Source organism: Malus sylvestris, chromosome 7, assembly GCF_916048215.2.
Source record: "Malus sylvestris chromosome 7, drMalSylv7.2, whole genome shotgun sequence".
NCBI lineage: Eukaryota > Viridiplantae > Streptophyta > Magnoliopsida > Rosales > Rosaceae > Malus > Malus sylvestris.
The window spans coordinates 27,570,959-27,587,544 of record NC_062266.1 but is presented as its reverse complement, the minus strand read 5'-3'; the positions used below and the strand labels follow the sequence as shown (position 1 = coordinate 27,587,544).

Genomic DNA, 16,586 nt, shown 5'->3' with positions numbered 1-16,586 from the left:
TAAAAAAAATTTAAAAAATTAAAAAAAATTAAAAAAATTAAAAAATTTGGAAAAGTAAAAGAACTGCGGAGAATATATTTAACTAGGGCTGGAAAAAATACCGAAAATCCGAACACGAACCCCCAAAACTGAAGCATACCAAAAATAGAAAAACATCGAAAGTTTTAGTAAGCATACCAAAAATAGAAAAACATCAAAAAATTTAGTATGGTATTCAGTTTCTTTAGACCCTATTTAGTGGAAAAATGTTTTGTTATTGTTATTCAGTTTCTTTTGACCGTTTGTTTGGTAATCCCAAACCGAACTAATAATGTTTTTAATATAATTTTATATTTAAATAAATTAATAGTAGCCGTTGGATTCGGATGAGATTGAATCTCAACTGTTCGTCTCTCAACCTCACCCTTTGACGACTCTGACCTCACAATTTCTCTCTCGACTCCGACGCCATCTCTCTCTCGACCTCACCTCTGCAACTTCTCCGGCTATCAAAACGCCGGCGACACCAGACCATTGAGCACAACACGACAACTCAGTTCCAATGGCATCGCCAAAATCTTCTACAGTTGGACCGCTGACAAGTGAAGAACTGATGTGCTGCAAATTGATCTGCTTGATATATTGAGGTTAGGTTTCTATGATTTGATGATTTGATTGCTGAATGGTTGCTGCCAAGATTATGGTTGTTGAATTGTTGTTGCTTACTTGCTGCCAACTGTTTTAAATTATGGTCGTTGAATTGTTGTTGCTTGCCACCAAGATTAGACATCTTGTTTGATTGTGCCATTATGCTTGCCATTGGATTTGCTGCCATTAGACTTCTTGTTGCTTGCTTGCTGACATTAGATTGAAAAACTGAACTTCCTGTTGCTTCTTGTCATTAGCTAGCTGTTGCTTCTTGTTCCAAATTGAAAATTATGCTCGGTGCCAAAAATACAAGATTAGTGAAACATTATGCTTGCTGCAAAAATTATAGTTATTATTGATTGTTTTAACTTTAATTAATAATATGATATTTATATACGTTAAACTGATTGTTGTGATATATTATTGTGCATTTTTCGGATGAAAGGGTCTAGCAGCCAATCTAGTATATCTAAGGTCTTAGGTAACCGAAAACAAACAAGCCAAACACCTACACACCCTCAACCTCAAGTAGAAGGTTGCAAACTTGCAAAGGATGTTGTGGAAAGGAAATTATGGTACAGATCCAACTCCTAATAAGGTTGCTAAAGATGTTTTTGCTCTTCCTAGTAGGACCGTTGTTAGTGAGAATGTCTTTAGTCTTGTTGAGAGGGTTGTCGATCCTTTTAGAGTTTCCTTAACACCTACAATGATTGAGACATTAGTGTGCACTAATGATTCGCTTAGGGGAATGAATTTTGTTTGTACAAGAAGCCTACAATTGACAATCTCATATTATACGAGAAACTTAAAGAGTTACACTATGTTTGGATGAAGAAATTTAAGATTAATAAGGAATTTTAAAATGACGAAAATTGAAATGAAGGGATTTTATTTTCTAGAATTTGTGAATTTTGTTGTTTGGTTAACTTAAAGGAACAATGGAATTGAAAACGGAATTTGTTAATTTTAAACTCTCAATCATAGAAATTGGGAAATGACACTTATTTACATGGAATTTAAACTTGGAAATTGGAGGCCCCAAATTCCAAGTTTTTTTTCCACGTGGAAATTCTAAATTTCTATGTTATAAATCCAAACAAGGGAATTGGTGCATGTCAATTTATAAATTATGAATTTTATCCAAATTCCAAGTTTATTTCCCTCATCCAAACATAGTTAGAGAAAAGTAAGTAAAGTATTTAATTTCATGTTTTTATTTTTTATTCTATACATTGAATTCGCTATATAATAATAATAATAACAACAACAACAATATACTAATTTGAAATAGTCTGCGATTTGTTGTTACATGTAGGGGTGCCTAATTTTGAAGGTGAGTATCCGAATCAAAGTGAAATGGCAGCTCCTCCATCGCCTCCGCCACCTCAAATTCAATGACGCCATTCACTACCTCCACGACCAGCCATTTCAAAATCAAGTGGTAGGGGTCAATCATCTAAATGAGTCAAGCTTCTACAAGGAGAAGGGGTCGACCATGTACAAGGGAAAGAGGCCTAAAAGGGCCAATACTCATCAACTGCTTGAACTTTGAACTAAGAGTTGTCATGACTAAGTTAGTTAATTGATTTCAAAACGAACTCTAAGTTGTGCCAATGTTTTGAAGCAAAGTGGCAAAGTCTACAAGAAATTACTGAAAAAAAGTTGTAGAATTTTGTATGTGAATTGGCAAAAAAATAAAAAAGCTTCAGAAGCCAAACAAAATTAGGCTGAAAAGGTGTTCGTGGTTGGTTTCTGCGGAGCTGCTTGTTTGGATTTGCCAAATTGTTGGAGGATTGTTTTGGGTTGATTGAGAAACCATTACGGCGGCGGATGCTGGGGTCGAGAAGTCTCTTTTGTTATGTTAATAGTGTTGGGCTCTTGGTTGAGCTTTGTTTGGTTAGTTGGGAGGTCCAAATGTGTTTATGGTCTTATTTTGTTTGTGGGCATCTGTTTGTAATATATTGCATGGAATAAAATCTTCTCCTTGCTTCGGAAAGGTTTTACCAAAAACATAAAAAAAAAAAAAAAAAGCAACTTAAAATTGGGCTGAAGAACCTTTACCGAATTTCTTTAAGTTGAAATAAAGGAAAACTAATGAAAATGGTTTAAAATTTTTGAGTTTTATCAATAAAGATAAAATAAAGGATAAAGTGAATAATACCAGAATTGACTTTTTAGTGAAAAATGTGGTTTTTCATTAAAATGAACAGTATCGAGAGTTTTTCGTTAAAATTCTCTTGAAATAATCGGGTTCGATTTTGGTTTTGTCCCCTTCCTAAACCATTCGGTTTCCGAACCAAAACCACCCTTTCTTTTGAATTATATTTTTTTCATTGTGGCCAGCACATGTAGAGAAAAGTTTTATAATTTAAATTGTTAATTTTATAACACAAGTATTGCACCACTTGTATAGTGACAAGTTGTATACTACTCCATGTTCAGAGCATATTAAAAAATCTCTACTTCACATGAGTTATTACATGACTTTGGAAATGTGTGTGAGACAGTTGGGGAGTTGGCACTAATGCACAAAGCAAACCAAATGACTCTTCTTAGGGACGGTTTGGGAGTGAGGTGCTTAAAAAAAAGTACCCATGAAAAAAAGCTGTGAGGGTTTTAGGTGTTTGGTAAACTGAAAAAAAAAAAAGGGCTTATTTTGGAAGTTGCTGTGAGAATAAGCTGAAATCAAAGGAAAAAGCTGAAGCTGCTATTTGCAGCTTTGGAAAACTGGTTTTTTTTCAAAGCACACAGAGCTACAGTGCTCCTTTAATGAAAAGACATACTATCAGACTGCTTTTTTTTCCAAAAGCACTTTAACAAAAAAGTTTACTAAACACTCTGCTGATTTATTTCACAACCGCTTATTCTCACAGTAGTTTTTTTTCAAAGCACAGCAATACCAAACCAGCCCCTTACTCTGGTAGAGGATGGAAATCAGATATATAAACTCAGAGACCGGTATTTGTAAAAAAATAACATCATTACGGCCCAAGTCGTTGTCGAAAATTTAATTTCAAAGATAATACTCGATTACGAACTGATTACAGAGTACAAATAACAACAAAAAAAGAGACAAATGACATAATACTCGATAAATTCTGCTTCCAAACCTATGAATTTGAGAGATCACAAGGAGGCTCAAGACCCCCCAACAAACAAATACTAAAGTGGAAATAAGCCTAGGCATAGCAACACCAGCCCTTGCTATGCCCCAAAAGCCTCTCTAAAGGAGCTTAACTAAGGTCATCGTGAGTCCCACGGATGGGGAGTCAGCCCAGATTCAAGCTGAAACTCTACCTTGCTATGCAATCCCATCAGCAGAAGTATTGTTTCTCTACTGATGTGCAGCACTATGCTTCCATCCTCCAAACGTCTGTCCCCCATAATCCTGTTCTACCTATAAAATGCAGCAAAAAAACCACACACACATCAATCAAACAAGAATTGGTTATGTTGAAAATGTTGTACTAAACTTAAGGGGAAAAAAATGAAGCGAAAAGAAGTTACCCTCGGAGTGAAAGTTAGACCGACTTTAATCTCCCCACGATAAGTATTATCAGCGCGAACAACGCTATATTTAAGAGGATGTAACTCTGCAGTTCCATTCTGCACTCCCTGTGCCAATAAATCCTTCACATATATCCTGCAAATTAAGACCAAATTTGATCTTCCATATATATCAGTCATAACGAATTAAGGAGAACATATCTATTTTTGGTAATAGATAGGTCTTTGTACCATGTTTCATCCATTCATGTTATAACACATGGATTAGTAACATCACGTGACTAAAAAAATTTCGTGTTTAGGCTGAGATTCATTAAAATAAAAACAAAAACACACATGTGTATTGATCACAGTAATCTATTGTAATTAAGAATCTGAGCTCTAAATCAAATTATATATGAAATAATAACATTTTGACTTACGTTGCTTGGCCGATGTAGTCATCAGAAGTGAAGGTGTCTTTGTCCATGATTTTGAGGGTGATCTTATACTGCTCCCCTGACCCTGGATATTCTGCCCTGAATGTAAATTTCTCGTTCCACTCCGGATTACTTCCTTGTTCTGCATCACCATTCCAAATCAGTACATCTACTCTTTGTTGTTTATGCAGAACACAACACGAAAGTTGAAGTTGCCACAATGATTATGCATCACAATGTGAATTTTAATATAACAAGCAGGGCTTTCGTGCCGTGATCATCTGATGTAATTGATTAATTATGTAAGCGTTTACTTGCAGGCCGTGAGTTTATTAAGTACTTCAGCAACTTGGCCACGCCGTTTTAATTAATTACAAGTTAAAAGGGAAGGAGAGAGCTTTGACCAACATACTAATACGCCTATCAGATTAAACAGCGTAGAGTATAGGGGAGATTTGCCATCTAATAGTAATCTATCTGCTCTAGTTGTGCCAGAAAAAGTCTACTGTTAGTTAAGTTCGATGCATTACGCAACAAAGCATAGAATGTATTTGCAATTAAGATTTGAATTTGTTGTTAGAAGATTATACCAATAATTGTTCTTATTTAGTTGACTTGCCTTGTTCGTCCAAAAACTCAAGAAACCAGATTTACGAAGAGCATTTTGTTCAAATGGTCGGTGCAAGTGGAGGTGAATTGAAACTTTAGAAGTTACCTCTCGCGACGCTGCTCTTTTTCTCCTGGCCTTTGTATTGAATCACGACATACGGATCCATACGAGCTGCGAAATCGTACTTTGTGTTAGAATACAATCATTCCAGACTCAGAACAACAACAACAACAACAACAACCAACAAAAAAGAAGCAATTTTTCATGCAGAAATTGATGCACATGTCTAGCAGATCTCGTAGCAAAAACATAAAAAACAACTTCTCCTGGGAAATATGAGTACATTTTAACAGTTGCTACTGAAATTTTTGAAGCAATCTGGATAATAATCCCGGAAAATTTCGGGTTGCTTGAAACATGTACAAGTTGATTTTAAATTGTTTGAAGTTTGGAACGTTTCACGAATGAGCTGGAGATGGAAAATGCAAATTGTGGAGAACAAAATGGTTGACTAAATTTAAAAAAAAAAAAAAAAAAAAACAGCATTAAGTATTGAGCATGTTAGGAAGAAAGCACAAGAAATCAAAATTTTGAAGAACCCCATCAAGGTTTATGAACGCTTTCAACTAATTACGATCTCAAACAAATGAACAAATCACTGAGGTTTAATTTGAACAACATATTGCTAATTAAAGAAAGAAAAGAAAGAGGAGAGAAAATTATACTGAATAAATCGGTGTCTCCGAGGCCCTTTGCACTCACAAGATTCACCTCCAGTAACCCAACTGCCATCTTTCTCTCTCTAACTCTCTCTCTCTCTCTCACTTCTGGGAAATGGGAATTTCAATGGAGTTGAATGCTTTGACGTATATGTAACGAAGGATTCCAAGTTATATATAATACAAAAAAGAGGGCTGTTGATTCTTCCACGACGGGCGGTCAACTCAAGGCCACCTATTAACTCAAACCTCAAGTGGATTATGGACACACGTTTGAATTTATGGGGAGAAAACAAATAATATACGCTATGGATTTGGCAAAGCGGGTGCACTTTTTGACTCGGACAACCTTGACATTAAAATAAGGGCTTGGTCTCTCCAACCCAAAACATCGACAAGAATACAACTACACCATAGTATACTTGTTTTTTTCGTTTATGTAAGTTTAGGGTTATGTTCATGACCCATTTGCTTATGGACATAATTAGTTAAAACTGGTGGATCTATAAAATATTATTGAAGGGGTTAGTAAGACAGTGCAAATTTTTTTGAACGTAATAGCATATACCAACGTATGCCGAGTGAGTATGTTTATAGTCTATAGAGGCAATTCGTCGAGCAATTAGAGGGCATATTTCAATGGCATCTCAAATTTCAAATGGAGGCATCAACGGTCCCAAATCTTCCATTGAGGATTTCTAAGCTCGGGGTCATATGACCCACCTTGTCTCAAAGTAGATCCGCCCCTGGTCAAAGTGACTTACCTAAATTGTGTTTTGCGCTGAAGATTAAACTGCTAACAATAATTTTACTAAAACTATGAAAGCACAATCAGGTTTCTGCCCAATCAATAGCCACACAACCATGTGTCTATATCTCTCATGACGTTGACATGATTTTGTACAACCATATACTTGTATCTCTCGACATGATTCGATTCTTTACAAGCATGTCTCTCTCGTGGCACAACCATGATTCTGTACAACCCGCGCTCGAACAGATGTTCTACTTGATAGAACCCACATTGCCATTTTCAGTTTCTCATTCTTCAAATTTCTTGATTACATAAGCATGCTTCTATCAATCGAGCAGCGGATTTGACCAGCGTACGAATTAATATTATTATTATTTGTTTCAATTTAAGACGCATCAAATGAAACCATAGAACTTTCGCGGTCCAAAGACACCAAACCGAGGTTTTAATTGTTCCAAATGTTCGCACACAAGCCTACTACTCAAGCACATCATACTGATCTTACAAACCCGAAAAATTCAAAAATCTTCCAAACATCATTGAACGAAGTTGATGCATTCACACGACAGCCTTTTTCCTCACCTGCTGCGCGCAGGCGATAACTCAGCAGATCTGGACCTAGATCCCGATGGTGATCTTGATGCTCTATCAGGAGACCTCCAGTGATCTCTTCCGTCCTTTTCTTCGCGCATAGGTTTCCTACAACAGCATAACAAGAACACACGGCCAACATAAAAGATCAGCATTACGTTCAGATGCATGCTAAATAAAAATCAACCACTTTATAATGACGGCATCGTCCAAAAGATAATGCATACTGAGAGACCTACAGTATAAGCTAGAAAAGTGAAGCAATTGGAAACTCACTTGTCATACCCATCACCGTTGTCATTTGGTCCAGCAACATTGTCATAACCTGGAGAATAGGGTCTGCGATCACCATCTCGCACTGGTGGAAGATCTCGGGGTGATCTTGGGTTGTCTCGGCGCCTTCTGCTTGGTGAAATAGAGTCGCCTCGGCGTCTTGGAACAGGAGAATAGGACCTGAGAAAGTTATTTGTCAATGCATCCACCTGCATCACTGGGTGTCCCAAAACTAATATTAAATGAAATCAGGGAAATCCGCCACCTTCAAAGCTTACCTTGAGCGGTACCGACTTCTAGAACCTGATGGATAGCGTGGAGAGCGTGAACGAGAATGTGAACGTCCTGTGACATATCAGGTACAGAATGGTGATTAGTGTTTAACAGAAATGGCATCCTAGATATAACAAATCATATGGCCCTGGATTTCCGGTGGTCAAGAAAAAGCATACCATAATGAATAGAGTAATGCTAGGGAGACTAAAGTTAAAGACTAAAATTGCAAACTAAATGATGTGTCACCAATAAAAATGAGCACGTCTATCAACGCTCAAGTAATAAACCAATCATTGACTTACATGTCCTTTAGTTTCCAAAATTTAGTCTCCAAATTTAGTCTCCCTAGCGTTACTCATAATGAATATAACTTGTACTGTCAGAAGAAACATACCATAATAAGATGATCGTCTTCCCCCATGATCTGATGGCTCTCTGAAAAAGGTAAAACAGGAAATTGGTATTCCAAACATACAGAACCAAGTTAATAAGAAAGATACCGAGAGAGTGAGAATGAGAGAGAATAGCAGAAACTACCTAACCCTAGTCCTTTGCCGCATCTCCTCCGGCCTTTTCCTTGTCTCTGCTGCAACAACCACAGATATCTCCCTCCCAGCAAAAATCTTCCCATTCATATGATACTGAGCCTCGGCGGCCTCATAAGAATCCACAAACTGAATAAATGCAAATCCCCGAGGTTCCCTACATAGAAGTTCAAAAAAGCTCAGTACAGTACAAAGTAGCAGAAATCAAGAGTGAGCAAAGACAGAATATATAAAGCAGTGACTTTTCAAATTAAGCATAGTAAGTTACCACCACAACGTCATTACTCAGTATACCTTTCTTCACACATCTTACATCAGCTCTGGAGCACTTCCACTTAAGTGGATGCTGAATTTACGTAAAGCAGGTTAAATTGAAGCTTAGTGGCTGACCTTTTCTTTATAGTCAAGTATGAAAGGCAACTTCAAAACATGCAAGTAACTTGGAAATTCTTCCCATTCTTTAAGAAGCACTTGAAATCAACGTTGGCCACAAATTCTTCACATTCTTGTGATTATAAGAAGCACTTGAAATCAACGTTGTCCTCACCAAACTTCTATTGGATTGTTGTAATTATATAATTTCGCTTCATAAAAAAGAAGGATTCTTCATTTGAACATTACTCCTAACTCGCTTGGAGTACCACTATGTTATGCAATGATAAACAGTAGGCCTTCATCAAATGTGAGGCTTGGGCTTGTTTTAACTTCAAATTTCAAACTTCAAACCAACACAACCCCTGACAAACCAGTTCAAAAATTCACTATGAAAGTGGAAAATAAATATTTAAAAATAATAATTTACAAAATTCCACATACATTGCACATTGTAAGGAAGGATGCAACAACGTAGATGTATGGAAAGAACTAAAATTTCAAATAGCAGCTTATCAACCGAGTTTCACTAGCATGAACTACAAGCACGATATGTAAATAGATGTCAACTTCAAACAAACGAATTCATCCGTTTGAAGCTTTTATATGATATGGATAGTACACATTCACTTATCAAACACAGCAAGCTCAGGTTTATTTTTCAAGATTATCACCTACGAAACCATTATCGACTTACGAACAAGCATTGACAAAAGTAAAGCTCACCCAGTGTAGTAGTCCTTGGGAATGTAGACATCCCGAACTTCCCCATATCTTTCAAAGGGAGCTCTCAGCTCTTCAGCTCTGCAAAATTAAACAAAACCCCAGTTTCAGAAAACAGAACAGTGAAAATCACCAAAAAAATCCAAACTTGTCGTTCACAGGACCTGCAATCCAGAGGAATGTTCCGGACCAAAAGACTTCCATTGTTCTGCTCCTTGCGCCTTCTTGGGGGGCTCCTTCCTCGCCCACCTCCTCCTCCTCCACCGCCGCCGTAGCTCCTCCTCGGAGGACTATAGTACTGTGGGCTGTACCTCCTCATATCCAACACTACAAAAGTACCCAACTCGATTGGTTTCAAGATCACATAGCACGAAGAAGAAACAACCGTTGGAATTAGGGTTTTGCCAATTTTTCTGATCGGGTGAAGATTTGAAGATTCAAGCGAAGAAATTACCTGTAAGTTTCCTGAAGACGGTTAATCGTACTGACAACGGGCGAGCTTCGAAGAAATTGTACTTTTTGGATCTGAAATTTCTGAAGAGAGAGACTGTTTCAAACAATCGAATCGCAACCCTGATTTTAAGAGCCGGCTCGCAGCTTCGACTCTTCGGTTCGGACACTCCATCTGATGACGTACTTTTGATGGGCCGTTGGGCCGGGTTTTCTCTGACCAGTTTTTCCGGGCCCTTATTTCATTTCGTACTATTACCTGTCTTTTCATGCATCTCTTTCAATTTTTCATCGTGAGATTGAATGAATTAAAGAAAATTAATAAAAAAAATTACTAAGAAAGGTATACAGTGCGAAGGCAAGTGATAGTTTATTTCTTCACAAATCGTAAGAAGATGTAGTTCATGGGATATACTTTAAATTGTTCTTTCTTTTTTTCGCTTTCTAGGGTTCTACACTCATTCTCCACTCATAAATCTTGGCTGTGTTTTCAATTATTTGAAGATACCTTTGATGGTATTTAGCTGGAATGGTTCGTCAATCGTCAATGCATGTTCAATTTACGTAGGCGCTCCTCAACATCACAAGGGTAAAGATTTTTAATCCTTTGGCGGTCCTCTTGCTTATCAAAAAGTCCCCCCTTTCCAAGGTTCTAGATTTCTATGAAACATAAAAAATCACCAAATATGCAATTTTATGATGGAATTAGATCCTCTCCAGATCTCCTCATTGGGGATCCTAGAGATCAATGCATAATAACCATTCATCAAAGATCGTGCGGTCATAATTTTTTTATTTTTTATATTTTTCACGCAAAACGAGATTGTTTTACTTTTAAAAATATAAAAAGCATTCAATTGTGACCGCGCTATCTTTGATGAACGGTTATTATACATTGATCCCCTGGATCCCTAGTAAGGAGATCCGGAGAGGATCTAATTCCTTTTATGATGGGCAATGAAAAATCATTAAAGACATGAAAGAATGCGCAATGCAGACACAACAATGAACAAGTGGCAAGAATACCACAATTTGCGGTCATTTATGTTGTCAGCGAATGGAATGATCGAGTTGATCGAATGGTTCTTCCAAAACCACGTGATCGTATTCCGACAATTGAAGCCATGTTGAATATCAGCGTTTTTGCAGCACCTTTGTTAGTGGATAGGCCGTATCCCATTACTTAAAAAGGCCCTATATATGGTAAATACTAAATGATCGAAAAGGCCCCCTATATATGGTAATACTAATTGAAGCCATTTTCAACTCATTTGTTCAGATTTAGGTTTTATATCATTGTTTTTCGAGTGTTTAAACATGAATTATAAGAGATTTTGCACCAAAAAATATATTTTGTAGAACATAAAGACGACAAATTGGTGTTATGGCAGGGGAAAGAAAAACAAATCAAAACAAAAACCCGAAGAAAAAAAAAATTGAAATAGGGAAGATCGGTATGACGATACAAATCTATGTTTAAGTTTATACAGAGAAACTAAGCCAGTCTGTCTACAACTGCAAAATGACCACCTTCCATCTTTTAGTAAATCCATGAGAAGGAGGAGAAAGAGCTATAAACTTGTGCCTTCGCGAGCCGTAGATAACCAACATCACTGCGTTATCAGAGACGCGGAACATTTCTCCCCAACCCTCCGAATCTGTACAGGAGAAAGTTGGTTTCCGCACCAACACACTTCATATAGGGAAAATATAGCTCCACCAGTAGCAAAAGTCGATGATGCAGACCACCCCCAACTTCGAACAACACTTCTAACAAGTTCTTAGAGATGAAGGGGCAAGAACACGCAATGTGTGACGTACAGCCCACCGCACAGAGGACCAAACAGTTGACAACGACGTCAACATGCAACTGCAACTGCAGCATCTTCATCAGTTTGTAAGTTATCAGAGTCAACGGGCAAGGGACTCTTCTGGAACTTGTTTCTTAGCTGACCACAAGCTGCATCTGCATCCAAGCCCCTTGTTTGACGTGTGCTGACCGTTACTTTATTGTTCTCCAAAGCAGCTGCAAATGCTTGTACCTGCCAAATGAAATTTTGTCAGAAACCACAACAAATCAGGTGAATAAAAAACAGATTTAAACTAATAAAAAAGCAAATATTGGAGTAAAGAGGTGTTTGTGTTTAAATTGTTTAAAAACAAAATTACATACTGCTTTCTTGGACGGACGTTTATACTCAGAGCCTTCTATTGGATTAAATGGTATCAGGTTCACATGAGAACCTCGTCCCCACTCATGGAGTAGCTCTGCAAGTTCTACTGCGTGGTCTACTGCATCATTGACTCCAGCTGCTCAAAATAAAAATCATTGTCAGGTTGTTAAAGAAAGCACACTGATCAAAAGAGACGAAAATAATTTTTCTAAATCTTATTCCAGTACCTAAGAGTGCATACTCAAAGGAAACCCGTCTACCGGTTTCAGTGAAATAGTCCCTGCAATCCCTCATCAGTGCACTCAGAGGGTATGCTTTTGCACTTGGCACAATTGTTTCCCTCAGCTTCTGGTTGGGAGCATGCAGGCTGATGCACAATAATATGAGAAAAGTTTAGCACTGATTTAACTTCAGAACTCTTCCTTTTTTTTTTCTGAACAAGCAGTTCAACAAAAATGCCCCAATAAATACAAATAAGTCATTCCCGTTTAAAAATAATATACCTGACAGCCAATGTCGACTGAAGTTTGTGAGATGCCAGCTTTTTAATGGTATTCGGAACCCCCACTGTAGAAATTGTGATCATTCTTTGCCCAATTTGAATATCCTATAGAAAATAAAGTCCAACGTAAATAAGCTTTCACTTAGATCATAATGCTAACAATTTTTGCATATTTATAAAATAGCATTCCACTTTAATACTAGTAGGAGTTTCATGTCACAAAGTCGAGTTCTTGATTCTATACATAAAACATGGAAACGACGCAGCTATTAAAAAGCACAAGTAGGGCACCTTGTTTAAACACTGATGTGCTTCAAGAACCGCCTTCAGGTTCATCATTGGTTCACCCATTCCCATGAACACCACATTAGTCACCCTATGGTTGAAGATTTCCTCAATGGCCAAAACCTGGTAATATGAAGGTATCCAGAATCACAATGTATATTGAGTTTACTAGCATACAACAATGGTAACAAGTGAGCATGCAAACAGACCTTACTCATAACAGATTTTGAAGAATGGAAAAGATAGTTGATACCTGCTCAACAATTTCATGCCTCTGGAGGTTTCTTGAAAATCCTCCTTTTCCCGTGGCACAAAAAGAGCAACGAAGAGGGCATCCCACCTGTTTCACCCAAATTAATAAGAAATACTCTACGAACTGCACTACAGTGAACCATGCACAAAACCAATACTAAAACATAACTGCAGGGAAATTTTATTTCACTGGCTAAATCTCATCTCAGAAATCACCTGTGATGAGACACACGCTGTAAGGCGCATCACACCTTTCTCATCTTTAACTGGTATGCCAACAGTTTCAATCAATCTGTTATCCTCCAACTTTATCAACAACTGCAAGAATCAAGGGCACAACTTTTAACCGCTAATACGCTAACCCACAAATTATTTACTGGCAATCAAACGGCCCCCTTTTACAAACAATCATGATCCACGGGAACCATTCAACTTCAAATCGAGTTATAAAAGGATATCCCAACAAAAAATATTCCATAAAAAAAGTCTCAGAATTATCCAGTAACCATCTTCCAAGAAATTACCTTGACAGTGCCATCAGCAGCAGTGACGCTCTGGTAAATGGGTGACCTCCCAACTTTCCATCCAGCTTCCTCAAGCTCATTTCTGAATGCCAGAGGCACTGCAACACAAATCCCCCCAGTAATTAGCATTGCCCCACAAAACACAAAAAACCCAGAAAAAAAAAACAATCTTTTTCTAGAGAGAGAGAGAGATGGAGAGAGAGAAAGTTACCCTGATTGAAGTCCTGAATATCTTTAATCTTTCTTTTGTAAATAAGATGATGGAGCTGCTTCCCTCTGTAGCCTTGCTGTAAATACATTTTCAGAAACAGAAATTAAGTAAATAAATTCAGTAACTTTCAATTCTGCGCAAACAAATTGGGAGCATTTTGTGCTTGTTTACCTGACTGAAGTCGATTGCGAGCTGCTGGAGCTCCGGTTCCGACAAGCCTAGGAGGACTTGGGGGTCGGCCCGTTTGGCTAGGGAGGGAGCGGTGGTAGTGGTGGTGGTGGTGGTGGAGGTGGTGGACATGTTCATGCTCGCCGCTACCATGGCACGAGTGCGGGCCGCGCGTGCGAGAGGAACGGCGCAGACGCGCTGAATTAGCGATGTTGATGAGGCTGTCATCATTGTGCTGTATTGGGTTTTTGGCTTTCGCGCGAGATGAAGAAGATGAAGCAGAGGAAGAAAGAGCGTGGTGTGGCTAAAACCTCAGCGGTTTACTGATATTGGACTTGATATGGGCTTTAGGCCCAAGTTGGATCAAGACAATAAATTGGGTCTTGACCCCCAACCATGGTAAGAGAAATGCTAAAGGAACTCACTTAAAAGTGGAACTATGTCACCTCATGTTTTTTACACAATATTTTATAATGTTGGCAAAATAGTTGACGTTAAAGTTTTAAACTATGAGGTGGTAAAGAGTCCCCTTAGCATATCTGAACATGGTAAAGGGTGGCAACGAATCATGATCGTATTTTTGTTTCGTGTCAATTAATTAATATGTGAATGATATAAGAATTAATAAAATAATTGTTTGGGCCCAAAATATTGGTTTGGGCGGATTTTAGAATTTTTCTTGGCCCGAAAGCATTGCTCAGGGGCCGGCCGTGTCCTATCAAGAAGGGGTAGTTAAATCTTGATACAATAAGGAGTCTCAGCAGGATGAGGATGCGGAAACTTGGGAATGAATGCGGCTTGATAAAGGGTTGAGTTCAAAGTCCTAATAGGAGTAGGACTGGCCGAGATAAGATTGGATCGGGGTAAGGAGTCCTAATCCAAGTGTAGTTTTGATTCGATCAGAAGCAGGTTTGCTACTATAAATAGAGGGATGAGTGCATCATTCAAGCCCCCTCCAATTCAACACACAAATTGCCCTGCGCAAACTCTCTCAACAACCTTGAGAATTTTTTTTTCCACCAAGACATCTTCAGTTTGGATAAACAGCACTGTAAAGACAACCAGTGATACCTTTAGTTTGGATAAACAGCACTATCGCCGTAGAACCAGCCGACCGCGGAACACCTTCAGTTTGGATAAACAGCACTACGTCGAGGCCGACTGGTTATCTATCCAAGTCTCGGTCGAGAAAAACTTTCGGGTCTTTATTGGCAGAGGTTATCTCATTAGCCTTTTTGGCGAGGTGAGGTGGGACAGTTTACCAGGGCTCGGCATATTGAACACCGAGTTGTTTTATGATTGGATACTCACAAGTACATTTTAGAGTTCGGCACGCTGACAGTCGAACTACATTCACCATCAAGACATTTATCTCTTTCGAGTATTTGTGTCTATGTAGTCTGGTACCGGTTTGGCGTAGTTACATTCTCACGACTAATATAACTGAGACCAAGGCCGGCGCCAACGATCCTTGAACTTCGCAGAACTAGCAGCCTTGTCTTTAAACTCTAGAACCCGAAGGTCGAGAACGTTCCTTCCTTGGCCGCAATCGCAAGATCGAGAAGTCAGCAGCGCCCAAAGCCGCATCCACACATTTTACTCACCGGCGGAGCTCGACCGTCGAGTTGGCACGCCCCGCACATAACTGAAGGACGTAGTTAGTTTATTAGTTACTCGGCATGGGCACCACATAGGCTTGGTAGTTTTTAGGGTCAACAATAATATACTAGTATAACATACTATTATTCATCATAAGCAAGAAATTTTTTTTTTTAGTAATATAATATTAGTTGAACAATGTTAGTCGTGTGTTTAATTATGTATTGTATGCACTATACACCTCGATTCTTGTACATAACTATGAGAATGATTGTTGAGATCTTAAGAAACTAACAATCACAAGCGATTAGTTTCAGCATTGATATTGTTTATAACTTAACCACCTATGCTTATCATTCATATAATTATCTTCAGTTTATTTACTTTATTTTATAAGCGATATTGAGAGAGGGAGAATTGAACTTGAGTCTTTAGGTGCATTGATAGAAGCCCTTAACCAACGGAGCTACAAGTCCTTTGCAATCGTGGAGCTTCAATTAGTAAGTCAAAATAAAAGAAACAAATGGAGAGCAACATTTTGAAGTGTAGATGTAAAGAATGGCAAATCGTATACCATATGGAAGCCTGGTTAGGTGATCAAGTTGGATCAAGTCCTTCATGATCGATGCTGAAAAATCCACAAAAGAATTGGGGAGGAATGGCACAAAATAAAGGGCGAGCTACGTTGTGGGTTTTTTATGCCGAGTGCTGAAAACTGAAACTGTTGAGTCATAAGCGGTAGGCGAGTCCCACATCGACCAGACCAGATAGAGCGAGCTAGCGTTGGCACTATAAAAAAAGGCAGCCTAAGCGAAACCAAATTACGGAGCCATGCGTTGAGCACATAGCGAACTATTCTTTCGCCTTTTACTAAAGAATACCGTGTGCTCGTCGCTTTAAGTGGCATACGCCTATTTTTGGAGGGGCGCACCTCTGTGGGTGCCCCTTACAAATCTAGTTCATAATTTATTGGTCTGCATTGTGTTAACCTATCAACTTGGAATC

At 38.3% G+C, this 16,586-nt stretch overlaps 3 protein-coding genes, 1 long non-coding RNA gene and 1 other non-coding gene across 6 annotated transcripts; 2 read left to right on the top strand and 3 right to left on the bottom strand.

Moving 5' to 3' along the window:
* Nucleotides 1–397: 397 nt before the first annotated feature.
* Nucleotides 398–2,623, top strand: LOC126630836 (uncharacterized). Its single transcript, XR_007626124.1, has 2 exons — nucleotides 398–626; nucleotides 1,943–2,623. It is a non-coding gene; the product is annotated as an uncharacterized LOC126630836 (long non-coding RNA).
* Nucleotides 2,624–3,608: 985 nt separating this feature from the next.
* LOC126630835 (16 kDa phloem protein 1) lies at nucleotides 3,609–6,089 on the bottom strand. Its single transcript, XM_050301040.1, has 5 exons — nucleotides 5,889–6,089; nucleotides 5,269–5,334; nucleotides 4,557–4,695; nucleotides 4,135–4,270; nucleotides 3,609–4,024 (listed from the first exon to the last, which is right to left on the bottom strand). The coding sequence occupies exons 1-5, from the start codon at nucleotides 5,953–5,955 to the stop codon at nucleotides 3,962–3,964; spliced, it is 471 nt and encodes a 156-aa protein (XP_050156997.1). The 5' UTR covers nucleotides 5,956–6,089; the 3' UTR covers nucleotides 3,609–3,961.
* Nucleotides 6,090–7,050: 961 nt separating this feature from the next.
* On the bottom strand, nucleotides 7,051–10,038 carry LOC126630003 (serine/arginine-rich SC35-like splicing factor SCL30). 2 transcript variants are annotated; one of them, XM_050300181.1, is made up of 8 exons: nucleotides 9,871–10,038; nucleotides 9,581–9,743; nucleotides 9,420–9,497; nucleotides 8,314–8,478; nucleotides 8,171–8,211; nucleotides 7,779–7,845; nucleotides 7,504–7,680; nucleotides 7,051–7,335 (listed from the first exon to the last, which is right to left on the bottom strand). In XM_050300181.1, the coding sequence occupies exons 2-8, from the start codon at nucleotides 9,733–9,735 to the stop codon at nucleotides 7,215–7,217; spliced, it is 804 nt and encodes a 267-aa protein (XP_050156138.1). In that variant the 5' UTR covers nucleotides 9,736–9,743; nucleotides 9,871–10,038; the 3' UTR covers nucleotides 7,051–7,214. The 2 variants fall into 2 exon arrangements, with proteins under 2 accessions (XP_050156138.1, XP_050156137.1); XM_050300180.1 differs by having other exon boundaries at nucleotides 7,513–7,680; nucleotides 9,871–10,014.
* Nucleotides 10,039–11,289: 1,251 nt separating this feature from the next.
* LOC126630755 (uncharacterized) lies at nucleotides 11,290–14,291 on the bottom strand. The gene is made up of 10 exons (XM_050300919.1): nucleotides 13,986–14,291; nucleotides 13,815–13,890; nucleotides 13,604–13,701; nucleotides 13,296–13,397; nucleotides 13,081–13,167; nucleotides 12,834–12,950; nucleotides 12,544–12,647; nucleotides 12,268–12,407; nucleotides 12,040–12,176; nucleotides 11,290–11,908 (listed from the first exon to the last, which is right to left on the bottom strand). The coding sequence occupies exons 1-10, from the start codon at nucleotides 14,211–14,213 to the stop codon at nucleotides 11,726–11,728; spliced, it is 1,272 nt and encodes a 423-aa protein (XP_050156876.1). The 5' UTR covers nucleotides 14,214–14,291; the 3' UTR covers nucleotides 11,290–11,725.
* Nucleotides 14,292–16,408: 2,117 nt separating this feature from the next.
* Nucleotides 16,409–16,525, top strand: LOC126630847 (U5 spliceosomal RNA). Its single transcript, XR_007626130.1, has one exon. It is a non-coding gene; the product is annotated as a U5 spliceosomal RNA (small nuclear RNA).
* Nucleotides 16,526–16,586: the final 61 nt, after the last annotated feature.

Bases quoted from the DNA above. Each gene is read 5' to 3' on its own strand.
- LOC126630835 (XM_050301040.1), bottom strand. From the start codon at position 5,955: ATGGCAGTTGGGTTACTGGAGGTGAATCTTGTGAGTGCAAAGGGCCTC. The intron at 5,335-5,888 runs GTATAATTTTCT...ACGATTTCGCAG, and splicing joins CGGAGACACCGATTTATTCA to CTCGTATGGATCCGTATGTC. The intron at 4,025-4,134 runs GTAACTTCTTTT...TGCATTTTATAG, and splicing joins GTCTAACTTTCACTCCGAGG to GTAGAACAGGATTATGGGGG.
- LOC126630003 (XM_050300181.1), bottom strand. From the start codon at position 9,735: ATGAGGAGGTACAGCCCACAGTACTATAGTCCTCCGAGGAGGAGCTAC. The intron at 8,479-9,419 runs GTGAGCTTTACT...ACTTCTATGTAG, and splicing joins CCCAAGGACTACTACACTGG to GGAACCTCGGGGATTTGCAT. The intron at 7,846-8,170 runs GTATGTTTCTTC...GATATGTCACAG, and splicing joins AAGACGATCATCTTATTATG to GACGTTCACATTCTCGTTCA.
- LOC126630755 (XM_050300919.1), bottom strand. From the start codon at position 14,213: ATGATGACAGCCTCATCAACATCGCTAATTCAGCGCGTCTGCGCCGTT. The intron at 13,891-13,985 runs GTAAACAAGCAC...ATGTATTTACAG, and splicing joins TCGCAATCGACTTCAGTCAG to CAAGGCTACAGAGGGAAGCA. The intron at 12,951-13,080 runs GTATCAACTATC...TCATATTACCAG, and splicing joins GGCATGAAATTGTTGAGCAG to GTTTTGGCCATTGAGGAAAT.